Source organism: Bufo gargarizans, chromosome 9, assembly GCF_014858855.1.
Source record: "Bufo gargarizans isolate SCDJY-AF-19 chromosome 9, ASM1485885v1, whole genome shotgun sequence".
Taxonomy (NCBI): domain Eukaryota; kingdom Metazoa; phylum Chordata; class Amphibia; order Anura; family Bufonidae; genus Bufo; species Bufo gargarizans.
In genome coordinates this window covers 27,972,930-27,986,178 of record NC_058088.1, presented here as the reverse complement: position 1 = coordinate 27,986,178, position 13,249 = coordinate 27,972,930, and the positions used below count along the sequence as shown (strand labels likewise).

The 13,249-nt window shown below is 45.1% G+C and overlaps 1 protein-coding gene across 1 annotated transcript in view; it reads left to right on the top strand.

Moving 5' to 3' along the window:
- PPP1R37 (protein phosphatase 1 regulatory subunit 37) overlaps positions 1–13,249 on the top strand; it is a 59,782-nt gene that overhangs the window by 41,512 nt on the left and 5,021 nt on the right. Inside the window, exons 8-12 of the mRNA XM_044305345.1 lie at positions 1,082–1,237; positions 2,173–2,285; positions 2,408–2,549; positions 5,652–5,818; positions 9,230–9,800. Coding sequence (XP_044161280.1) covers positions 1,082–1,237; positions 2,173–2,285; positions 2,408–2,549; positions 5,652–5,818; positions 9,230–9,800 — 1,149 coding nt within the window. The remainder of the gene's footprint in view (positions 1–1,081; positions 1,238–2,172; positions 2,286–2,407; positions 2,550–5,651; positions 5,819–9,229; positions 9,801–13,249) is intronic.

Below are 13,249 nucleotides of genomic sequence, written 5' to 3'. Positions count from 1 at the left end.
ACTCGTTAGTATTCGCTTAAAGACGCTGCCATTCCCCCCCTATTTCAAAAATTCGATAAGTACTACAATACGCTTGATCTTAGCCAAAAGGCAGAGAAACAATAAAAAAATACAGTAAGTAATGCTCATATGTACCAATTCTTGCATTTCTGTTAGGCTTCATTTAGTGTTTGTTCTCACACATGATTGTTTTTGACTTGATCAGTGGCTTTTTCAGATATGTTTACCCATATAGTGTATTATATAGTGTGCATTTTTTTTAAGAAACAATCACTGGAGGTTTAGGGGAAAAAATCACCAGGCAATGAGACTCAGCGCTTGGTGCCATTGAAAAAAAAAAAAAAAAAAAAGTTGCTGAAGGGTAAAAAAAAAAAAAAAAAACACCAGTACAAAAAAGTATGTTTGTTAAATTTTTTTTTTTTTTCTTTTTTGCCTAAAAACTGCAAAAATGCTGGATTTTCCAGATTTAAATACACATGTATCAATGGAGCCTAACTGGAAAACTCCGCCCTTAAATAACACATACCAGTTTGCATGTCAAGTTGACCATCTTTGTAAATCCTGTTGTGTTGCTTGTCTTGCAACATGTTTTAACAGCATGATATTTTATTGGCTGTTCAGACAGAAAAGTGAGCTGTGCTCTGGTATCCGAAAGCATAGCATAACTATACAGCCCAATGTAAAAGGGAGCAGGCAGTGGTTGTGGTCATGTTTTAGGGTCCATTCTCACATCCGTAGTGTATTGCGGACCTGCAACACACCCGGCCGGCACCCCCCATAGAACCACCTATTCTTATCCGCAATTGTGGACAAGAATAGGACATATTCTATTTTATTTTTTATTCTTTTCCGGAGCCGCGGCCCGGAAATGCGAATTCGGAGAGCACATAGTGTGCTCTCTGCATCTCTTCCGGCCCCATAAAAAATGATTGGGTCCGCACCAGTTTCTGATATTGCGGAACGGATGTGGACCCATTTACAGACGTGTGAATGGATTCTGCAAAATAAATGGATGAATAGCTTTTTCTGCTCCGTTATGTTTTCATTTCATTAACTCCTTGCCCCTGGTTTTCCACGTCAGCCACGGCTTTAAAGATGAACATAGTATTACGGGAGCTGTATCTCGCCGACAACCGCCTGAACAGCTTGCAGGACTCAGCCCAGCTGGGAAATGTATTGAAGTTCAACAGCTGTATACAGATCCTCGACTTGCGGAACAACCACATCATGGACTCAGGTGAGCAATGGCATATCTGCCACCAAGGGAATCAGATAGTGTGTGTTTTGTTTTGTTTTTTTGTGTTTTTTTTTATTCATTAATTTTTTGAATCAAGTCCATTTTGGAATGGTCTAAAGTTGTCTATACACTTTGAGTAACTATAGCTGAGCATGCATGAGTTCTCAGTGGGAGAGAGGAGAAGGCCGCTGCCGGACACTTCTGGCTGTGATGTATCTGCCTGGAGAACAAAAGGCTTGGGCAGTGAAATCCGACATGCCTGATCCTTCTCTTCCCCAACATTTTAATTATCATATGATTTATTATCTTGCACAAAATGTCATGTATTGCTGCAGATTCTCCTATCTTACAGGGGTTGTACACCATGTAGGCTGTAAAGGGGGTTATCCACTTTTATGGGCTCATGCACATGACCGTATGTATTTTGAGGTCTGCAAAACATAGATCCGCAAAAAAAACAAAAAAATGATGACATACGCGTTGGATCCGGTTTTTTTGCAGATACATTGTAACAATGCCTGTCCTTGTCTGCAAAACGGACAAGAATAGGATAAGCGAACATACGGAAACAAAATGCACACAGAGTCATTTCATATTATTTTTAATTTTTTTTGCGGACCCAAAATTAATGAATGGTTCCGCAATACTGTTGTGTGCATGAGCCCTTAGGATGTTTCTGCCAGACCACCCCACATCACCGGACTTGTGGAGGGAAGCATCCTTACCTGCTCTCCTTCAGTCCACCATTCCCTGCTCATAAACTCTGTGTTTGACGAGGGTCACACCCAGCTGAAGGGAGCAGGTAAGTATGCTTCCTTCCTCTGGTGACATGGAGGGTGGGTCTGCCCAAAAGATCCCCAGAGGTGGAGTTGCATATCAGAAACCTTTGGGATGTTGCGATGCCAGCTGACTATAGGGTATTTCTCACTTTCTAGGTCTTGCTTATATCTGTGAGGGAGTGAAGGAGCAACGTCAGGGACTGGTAACCCTTGTTCTCTGGAACAATCAGTTGACTCATGCTGGCATGGTCTACATGAGCATGTGCTTGGTAAGATTTCTGTACGTCTGATATAAGTTACTATGTGCCAGTAACCTTCCCTTTCATCCGTCAGAATCTGTGTAGTTTTTATTTCTGTTCATGCGGTAATTCTGATTCTCTCTTTGTCTCAGCCTCACACTCTGACATTAGAGACGTTAAACCTTGGTCATAATGCAATCGGTAATGAAGGGGTCCGCCATCTTAAGAATGGTCTGATTGGAAACCGAAGTGTACTCCGAATTGGTCTGGCATGTGCTAAACTCACGTGTGAAGGTAATTTGCCGTTGACATACATTGTCCAAAAAGACCAAAGTGTTATTCTGACAGTTAAAAAATAAAAATAAATTGACCAGCCGAGCAACCTCTTTAAGAAACCTGTGAGAAATATTCATTACAAAAGAGAGCCATGCGAAGAATGAAGAGGTTGGGCGCATGCACAGTGTGCAGATGAAGGTGGCTTGTGATAAAGTATCCTGGCTTGAGGGATGCCAGCGGAGCAAGGAAGGATACTGGCCTGCGTGACGCTTCAGAGGAGCAACACCACCTCAATGACTCTTTACACGGAAATTGAATATAGAATGCACTGTTTTCTAACTTGTGTTGTACCACCAGAATATACCAGGACATCATTGTCAACCTTTTTACCATCCAGGATGGTGGCAGTGTGTGGGTCTTAAAGGGATTGTCTCACCTCCTTCGGGTTCTGTAGGTGGCACTGCCTGCTAAAATGAGTGATGGCACAGGCCAGAGGCGCTGGGATGCTGTAATTCCCTCCCCTGGCCTGTATGTCTATGCTCCCGAGGCTGCTAATGATTCAGTAGCAGCCTCGGTCAGCTCAGTAAAAGTATAGTTTGAGCGCAGCACTGTGGAAGCTCCATACCACATATGAGGTAGATGCAAAAGGCACTTCAGACTCAGGCTATGTGAGGTGGCCAGGAACGTCAGCTAATTGCGCATGCGTGGGAGACTATGCACACTCGCTTCCACTATCCCAGCCACCAGAAAGGCCGGCTTCGTCTCTTTTCACAGCGCAAGCAGTCCTCCACCACTGATGCATTGCAGCGCTGACTGTATCCCCTAGAGACGAGCTGTTTATAAAGACAAGGAAAATTGGGAGAAGTAAGAACAGGATGCATTATGGTCACATACAGTATATTGGTAAGTTACTTGTATTAGGTTATTAAATAACATAAGTATCACTTCAGAAGATGAGACAACCCCTTTTAAGGGAGTTCACGCGGATCAGCTGTTTGAGAAGGCATTCTCAGCTTTACCTAGGTCGAGTGACCACACATTCATGTGTCACGTGACCTAGGAGCAGCTCAGCCCCATTTAAAGGGGTTGTCCAGGTTCAGAGCTGAACATGGACATCCCTCCATTTTCACCCCGGCAGCCCCCCTGACATGAGCATCGGAGCAGTTCATGCTCCGATGCTCTCCTTTGCCCTGCGCTAAATCGCGCAGGGCAAAGGCATTTTTCTGAGTTCCGGTGACATACCGGGCTCTCTATGGGGCTGACAGGCAGCCCGGTGACGTCACCGGCACTGATGGGCGGGATTTGGCTCTGCCCTAGCCAGTAAAACGGCTAGGGCAGAGCTAAAGCCCGTCCCTCAGAGCCGGTGACGTCACCGAACACACTGCTGGGCGGAAGTTACCGCCCGGCAGTGTGTTATTGAAAACACAAGAGCCTGTGCCCTGCGATCTAGCGCAGGGCACGGGAGCGCATCGGAGCATGAGATGCTCCGATGCCAGGCTCAGGAGGGCTGCCGGGGTGAAAATAAGGGTATGTCCGGGTTCAGCTCTGAACCCGGACAACCCCTTTAAGTGAATGGGGCTAAGCGCAATGCCAAGCACAGCCGCTATATAATGTACAGTGGTGTGCTTCAAGAACAGCTGATTGGCGGGGTTCCCGGGTGTCTGACCCCCACCAATCAGATACTGATGACCTATCCAGAGGATAGGTCATCTGTATAAAAATCTCGGAAAATCCTTTTAATCCTCCTTGATAGGTTTCAAAGGAAACCTAACTTACTGACTGCCTTCTGCCACTAGAGGGAGCGTAAGAGCTATCTGAATACAGTCCTAATGAGTTCAAATAGTAAATGGTTAGCAGAAAGCCCCCACACTCCCCCTAGTGGTGAGTGCAGGCTGCCAGCACTTTGTTATAAATACAGGTCTATGTATAGGATTTGGAGGTCTGACCGTCAGGGACAGACTGGCAGTAGACCCTACAGGGAAAAATCCCTGTGGGACAATGCATAGTGGACTACCCCAGTTCCTTTCTGTTTTTAACAGTTTAATAGATTTTCCAGGTAGTAAGGGCCCGACACTATCCGCAACAGGACATTATGGAACACAAGGTCCTGACGCTGCCAAATCCACATTGTATCTTGCTGAAATCCACAGCGGCAAATCGACGCACATTTTGATTTGAAATTGCTACAGATTTTACCCTTTACATTATAAAGGGGTAATTTCATGGTAATCGGCTACATGACAATGTCATTTAAAAAGTTATGCCTTAATACAAGGTATTTACAAATTTGATTGAAAGTTTCCAGCGAGGGGATGCAGTGGCATAATTTCAGTGGAGGCAGACCACGCAACAGTTACAGGGGAGGAGAGTCTGATTCTGAACGTCTCCTTTTACCAAGAAAACTGCATTTCCATGAGCCGCCACTAGGGGGGAGCTCAATGCAAAGACATTATTTCCTCTTCCATTCCAGTAAATGGTAACTGTATAAATTCCTATTCACTGAGCTCCTCCTATTGGCGGCTGCAGGTAATAGAAGGTAAGCAGATCTATCAATGTATTTTTGCAAGTTGTTTGGTGTAAATCCAGGATGCAATTATCGCTCTCATACTGGGAAATTGAGTGGGGCAAGGGGGCCCATACTGCTTTCGGCTATGGGGCCCTATGAAATCTGTGTGTGGATGTGAATTTTGCAAATCCTCCACCTTGCTACTGTAAATGCTGTAATTTGACCTGTAGCATGTAAATTTACAATGCAGATTTCTACCAGGGCATTGCTCTGCATACTAAAAAGGCATTGGTCCAGCTACCAGCAATGTGACGTAATGGTTTGCTGGCCCCATCCACTTGTGTTGTATTGTCTTTTTGTTAATTTTGACCCACCTACAACTTGGGATCACTTTTACTTTTTTCCAGGCCCACTGTAAGTTCCCAATCCACCTCTGCCATCCGCTATACAGAACAAATATTCAGAAATTAATCAGAACAAAGTATTTTAACCACTCAGATCGCCTCTGTTCCCATTACTCGTTGGTTGCAAAGGGCACTTTTTATTAGATCTGTTTTTAATGTGGGGGAGGCAAGGGTTGTATAATTATATAGTATATACCATTGTGTTTCCAGGCGCAGTGGCTGTAGCAGAGTTTGTGGCTGAATCCCCTCGTTTATTGCGTCTTGATCTGAGGGAGAATGAAATTAAGACGGGAGGCTTGATGGCGCTGTCGCTGGCTCTTCGTGTGAACCAGTCTCTTCTCAGGATGGATTTGGACAGAGAACCCAAGAAAGAAGCTGTAAGAGTCGCTGTTTTTCCTTTACAGATATCAGTTTTTTTACCTCCTGAAAAATAAAGCAAAAAGTGATCCTTAAAGGGGTTGTCTCACTTCAGCAAGTGGCATTTATCATGTAGAGAAAGTAAATACAAGGCACTTACTAATGTATTGTTATCCATATTGCTTCCTTTTGCTTTCTGGATTCATTTTTCCATCACATTATACACTACTAATTTCCGTGGTTACAGACCATCCTCAAATCCATCAGTGGTGGTCGTGCTTGCACACTACAGGAAAAATAATCAGCCCCTCTGGTGGCCGGGACCATGGGAGCGCACATAGGCTAGTTCTTTTTCCTTTATTGTGCAAGCACGGCCACCTATGCTGGTTTGCAGGGTGGTTCTAACCATGGAAATGAGCAGTATATAATGTGATGGAAAAATGAATCCAGCCAGCAAAGTAAGTAATATGGATAATAACAATACATTAGTAAGTTGCTTGTATTAACTTTCTCTACATGATAAATGCCACTTACTGAAGTGAGACAACCCCTTTAAAGGCTTTGTACACCTTTTGGAGGCAATTTTTTCTAATGATTGCATTTAACTTATTTTTATATTGCTAAAAAAAAAAACATTTTCCGTTGGCCTTTATTAAAATATTGAGCCATTCTGTCACAAAGGGTTAACTGTTTTTCTAACTGTGTGACTGGTACTTTCACTTTGTGCCGGTCATCTAATAACTACTAAGAGGTCATAAACACTTATTTAAGCCACATTCTTATCAGTAAGATAAGAACTGAGCTATAGTGAGTGTTTATAATGTCAGAGAGCAGAGATGAGGAGCCCGTCAGCCCCCCAACTGACGGAAAGAGAGAGAAAATTCAGATTCTGCTAGTAGAGCATCTCGGCTCTGTACAGAAAAAAGGATTCCATATTGAAAAAATTATTTTTAGCTCAAAATAAATACAATGCAATAATAATTAAAAAAATTGCCCCCAAAGGTGTCCAATAAGTCTTTAACGTGGTTCTTTAGAAATTTAAAAATAGCACTTAAAAGGATATTTGATTTCTTGACCGCATCCAGCTGCCGACTGAATGGAGCAGGGTTCAGCAACCTCTGGCATTCTAGCTGTTGTGGAACTAAAAGCATGCTCCATTCCCTTCCATGGAAGCTAAGAAAACAAGTGTACATGCTGGGAATTGTAGTTTCACAACCGCTGGAGTGCCTAAGCTGCTGACCCCTGGAAAGGAGAGTTGGCAGCGCAAGTGTAAGCTCGGCCATCACTGTAACTCCCATAGACGTGAAAGGAGAGAGCACATCCACCTTTCTATTCAGGATGTAGCCACCACAGCATCCCTCACCTGGCTTAACTGGGGGTGCCGTGTCTGAGGTTTAAATATCCCTTAAAAGTAGTTAACATATACTCATTGGTGGACATGTGGATAGTTCCATAGAGATGTAATAAAAATACTGCACCCAGATAGAAATGTCTCTGCATGCAGCCTTGTCTTAGGCTGAGTTCACACCAGCGTTCAGCCTTTCCGTTCTCCTGCTCCGTTATAGGAGCAGGAGAACGGAAAGGACGGATTGGGCACATAACTGAGACGAGCGGAGCCTACGGACCCCATAGACTATAATGGGGTCCGTTAGGTTTACGCTCAGAAAATGATTTTGGAGCGGAGACAAAAGTCCTGCATGCAGGACTTTTGTCTCCGCTCCAAAATCATTTTCTGAGCGTAAACCTAACGTACCCCATTATAGTCTATGGGGTCCGTAGGCTCCGCTCGTCTCAGTTATGTGCCCAATCCGTCCTTTCCGTTCTCCTGCTCCTATAACTGAGCAGGAGAACGGAAAGGCTGAACGCTGATGTGAACGAGGCCTTTGACAGATATGTAAGTGATTACAGGTCTGATCTAAACAGAAACCGGGTCTTGCCATAAGACGGCCTAAAAGTGCCCTACTGCTCTATCAAAAAAGCTCCCGGGGCTACTTTTTGGTAGTGTTCCTCTTGGTGAGAGATTATTGACTGCTAGACATGCCTCTAGGACACACTAGAAGACATTCTGTATAATTGACAGACTGAGAGGGGGGGTGTTATTGGACTAAGAGAAGCAGGGAGGTTGTTTCGAAAAACTGCTTGCCATCTAGGCCTTTCTGAACTAGCTGTTGGGAGCAGTGGTTCCGTGAGGGCACACATGGTGACCAGGCTCCGTACGGCCCAGACAGGAACTCCAGTAGAGGGGATCGTTTGAGCTGCTGACCAGCACGAGCACTCAGTTTTGTTGTCCACCATCCAGACACAGGTGGCCCCTTCATTACGCTTGTCTCTGGCAGACCAGGCACTTGGCATTAGCAAAGGATGTCCCTGCGCCCATTATGTGTCCTGCCATTGACATCCAGCCCACTGTCTCCTTCGTGCTGTAGTAAACGAGAAACTGGGACTGCTACGGACTAGAATCTTATCAATCCAGGTTCTGTTTGGGATTCGATGACTGTCACGTTCAAGCATGGAGGCCTCATGGTCAGAGCTTCAATCCAGCCTTTTCTATGGAGCGACACATTGGCCCAACTGCTGGTGTGATGGTCTGCGGAGCCATCACATACAACAGTCAGTCTCTTCTAACAAAAGGGACACTAAAAGCTCAGTGATATGTGCAGGACATCCTGTGGCCATATGTGTTCCTCCCATGGCAGGGATTCCAACTGGCATTTTACAGCAGGATAATGGTCACTCACTCAGCAAGGGTTTCCCAGTAATGTCTCTGCCAGATTGCCATTTTTTTGGGCTGCCTGGTGTCCAGATTTTTCACCAATCGAGCATTTATGGGACCAGCTGGGATGCCAGCTTCAGTCCGCTGCGAGTGTGCAGGATCTAAAGCCCTCTACAGACCTCCTTGGCAGTTTCCTCTTCTTTCAGATGAGATAGATGCCCAAATAATCTCACACTCCCCCATAAGACTCTGAAGTCCACCCACAGGGCCACATTTTAGGCAGTATGTTTAGTGGGCAGCTATGTTTAACAGCATGGATCCTCTGCCCTTAAAGGTGGCCATCTGATTTGTACAGACTCTTCACCAATGACAAATGTTTGGGGAAACAAATGGTTGGCCATTTTTTATTTTAACATAGATGGAGAGATAAGCTGTCTTCAGAGGTGTTTGACAGCGGCTTAGGCCCTTCTCTCTATACAAAGTGTTTGGCCAACATCTGTCTAAGCTAAAATTGGGTTGTCCGGCCTAGGAGCCAACAACCCTTAATGAACCTAACCTGTGCCTATTAAAAAAATAAACTACTCTTCAGCCTGCTCCTAGGCTGAACCCCCCCCCCCCCCCCCCCCCAGACAGGTTGTCACAGCTTTACCTGTTGCCTAGTACATATGGTTTAAAGTTCAGCCATTGCTTTTATTAAGAATTTAATTTCCTTTAATAGGTTAAGAGCTTTATTGAAACACAAAAGGCTTTGTTGACAGAGATTCAGAACGGTTGCAGGAGAAACTTTGTCTTGGCCAAGGAGAAGGAAGAACGCCTCCAACACTCAGTATCAATGGCAGAGATTGCCAGCACTGGTGAAGAGGAGGACACAAACACTGCCCCAGGAGAGAACAGCCATGCTGCTGAGGACTCCAGCACTGCCAATGAGAACAGCAAACCGCACTCAGATGACCAAGAGGAAGAAGAGATTACACCTGCCCCAGACCCCCAAGGTCAGGACTCGGACTCTGATACAGAGGATGAAGAAGAGATAAACGAGGCAACCGAAAAGCCAGCTGAGCAGCCAGTGCAGAGCTCCCCGGCTCCGGTGGCAGTGTCTAGCCCGGGTAGAGGTCATAAAGTCTTTTTAGTTACAAGAGTGGAAAATCCAAGTACAGTGGATGGAGGAAAGGGCGTTCCGGAGAATAAAGGGTCTTCGGTTAAAGAAGTGGCCACACCAGGAAGTCCCGCCCTCGCCAATGGACTTGAGGCTGAATTTGGAAGGGCACCGACATGCTGTGATAACAAAGGTGGGTGTCATATATGGTCTTAGATTCTATGCCATTTCTGTCTTGCTCTTATACCTCATGCACACAACTGTATCCGTTTTGCGGTCTGCAAGTCGCGGATAGCGGCTGCACATCCTGCACTATGTTACAAATGCCTATTCTTGTCCGCAAAACAGACAAGAATAGGATATGTTCTATATTTTTTTATTTTTGCGGGGCTGCAGAATGGACACTGTGCTGTCAGCACATAGTTTGCGGCCCCATTGAAATGAATGGGTCTGGATCTGATCTGCAAAAAAAAAAATGCTGTCATGTGCATGGGGCCTTATGGGCATTAAATCATGTAGTATTAAACAGATGTGTCAGGGCACAGAAAAAAAAACACCTGGTTACTGCCTAGTGTAGAGGGGTGCATGACAGACGGATTCAGATAAGTGAATCAGTTGTAAAGAAATGAGCTTTAGGGCTCAATTAGATGGCTGTAGTGTTTTGCGCTTAGGAAATTGCGGATCCGCAGAACACGGATGCCGGCTGTGTGTGTTCTGCATTTTGTTTTCCTCAGGAAACACTATGCAGCATCCTCCTTTCGTTCACTAAGACAGGGGCTTCTGCATACAAGCTCCAGCTCCTCTGATTGCCACACTGGGGAGTCAGCGCATACCTGGAAGCGCAGGTTTCTGGTAATACACGCGCTCACATGCCATGGTCAGGTTGGACCACGACATCTGAAGTGTTAAATGTCCATGACCAGCATTATCGGCGGTCGCGGACATGAACTGCGGGTGTCTGCTGTAAAGACCCGGCCAGTGCCGTAGTAGTATGGCGCTAGTCGGTGAGGGGTTAAAGCACATTGAGAAGTGTCCGCTTTGCACGTCTCTGCTTAACTGATGGGTCTCTCACTATATTTCTTTCCATTCCTGACTAATTTTAAGACTGTTTTGCATTAAACGCTGCAGCGTTTCAGTGTAAAACACAGTTCTTTGCCATTACGGAGCCTGTTAGTATTTCATGCAGGGCAGCAAGTTACGTTTAAAGAGGACCTTTCACCAGAATTAAACTTCTAAAGTAACTATACAGGCATGTAGAGCGGCGCCCAGGGACCCCCCTGCGCTTGCTGTTATACCTGGGCGCCGCTCCGTTCTCCCGTTATTGCCTCCGGTATCTTTACAGTTAGGCTCCACCCAGGGGAACCTGCCGGCGCCTCCTTCTCCCATGCTGTAGCACTGGCCAATCACAGCGCTCAGCTCATAGCCTGAGAGGCTTTTTTCTCTCTCGGGCTGTGAGCTGAGCGCTGTGATTGGCCAGCGCTACAGTATGGGAGAATGAGACGCTGGCAGGTTCCCCTGGGTGGAGCCTAACTGTAAAGATACCTGAGGCAATAACGGGAGAACGGAGCGGCGCCCAGGTATAACAGTAAGTGCAGGGGGGTCCCTGGGCGCCGCTCTACATGCCTGTATAGTTACTTTAGAAGTTTAATTCTGGTGAAAGGTCCTCTTTAAATACTGACAAAAAATTGATTATTTTTGTTTGCGCTTAGCTGAGTATTGTGTAAGTATTTTCTTCTTCTATTCCCATGTGGCTTTAAAGGGGATGTCTCGCTGCAGCAAATAACATTTATCATGTAGAGAAAGTTAATACAAGGCACCAGAGAGGCCGACGCTTTTTCCTATAGCAGGGATCAGCAACCTCCAGCACGCCAGCTGTTCAGAAACTACAACTCCCAGAATGCTCCAGTCACTTCTATGGGAGTTAGAAGAACAGTTCAGCATGTTTGCATACTAGGAGTTGTAGTGTCACAGCAGTTGGAGTGCGGAAGGTTGCTGATCCCTGTCCTATAGTGTCCAAGCACGACCATCGATGATTGATAGCAGGGTGGTCATAACCATGGATACGAGCAGTGTAAAATGTGATGGAACAATGAATCCAGCTAAGCAAATGAGACAATATGGACAATCACAATACATTAGTAAGTGCCTGGTATTAACTTTCTCAACATGATAAATGCCATTTGCCGAAATGAGACAACCCCTTTAAGACCTCATTCCCTTAACCCTTTCACTGGAGCGATAGGCAAACATGGCGCCCTCTCGCACGTGCAGCGGGCATCATAATTACCGTGACTAGCAATAATGCCGATTGTGGTAATTAAAGAGGACCTTTCATCAATATAATTTTATTTAAATGACCCCCCTACCTAATAGTCCGGCATCCACTGATGTTCCCCCTTTTTTTTTTTTTTTAAATCGACCCCCGAATCTTGAAATAACAGCCTTTTTCTTCTGCTGCAGCGTCTGTCAATCAAACGCTTTTTTGTAGGGGGCGTTGCTCAAGTCTTTTCTTTGCTATTCTCCTTGGCTGAGAGCGCAGCCAATCGCAGCGCTCCTCTCTCAGCCAGGGAGAAGGAGCTCAAGTTCTCGCGAGAATCGCGAGAACTTGAGCTTCCTAACATCCGGTTCCAGCGCCATCTTGGATTCCCCTGACGAGGATCGCGGCGGGTGAGGAAGCAGCGCAACGAGCGGCAGGGTAAGTATTAGAATATACCCCTTTTGCTCGATGTCTAGGGGTATATTCTAATACTTACCCTGCCGCTCGTTGCGCTGCTTCCTCACCCGCCGCAATCCTCGTCAGGGGAATCCAAGATGGCGCTGGAACCGGATGTTAGGAAGCTCAAGTTCTCGCGATTCTCGCGAGAACTTGAGCTCCTTCTCCCTGGCTGAGAGAGGAGCGCTGCGATTGGCTGCGCTCTCAGCCAAGGAGAATAGCAAAGAAAAGACTTGAGCAACGCCCCCTACAAAAAAGCGTTTGATTGACAGACGCTGCAGCAGAAGAAAAAGGCTGTTATTTCAAGATTCGGGGGTCGATTTAAAAAAAAAAAAAAAGGGGGAACATCAGTGGATGCCGGACTATTAGGTAGGGGGGTCATTTAAATAAAATTATATTGATGAAAGGTCCTCTTTAAAGCCTTTAGATGACATTTCTGGGCTTCTTACCAGCATCCTCTGAGGACAAGGAGGATGTCGGTAATTGGTTTCAATGCGCTTAGCCTTGCTGAAGAGGCTGAGGGCATTCAAGCTGCAATTCCTATTTTACCAACATAAGAAATGAGCAATAGTCAGTAATAAATGCAGTTAAAAAATCCATGATTGTTCAAAATTGAAAATAAAAAATGATTTTGTAAGTCAAATACGAGCTTCAAAATCTTTACAAAAAAAAAAGTTAAGTATATATATAGTAAAAATTAAAAAAAATATAAAAGTTTAAATTGCCCCCTTTCTGTATAATAAAAAGAAAAATACCCAAATAACAAAATATAAACATCATGGGTATCACGTGACCGAAAACGTCCGTACTATTAAAATATAAAAATATTTTTCGATTATGGCAAATGGCGTAACGGAAAAAACGGTCAAAATGGCCGATTTGCCATTTTTTCATTGCTTGTCTTACCCCAAAAAATGTAATAAAATGTG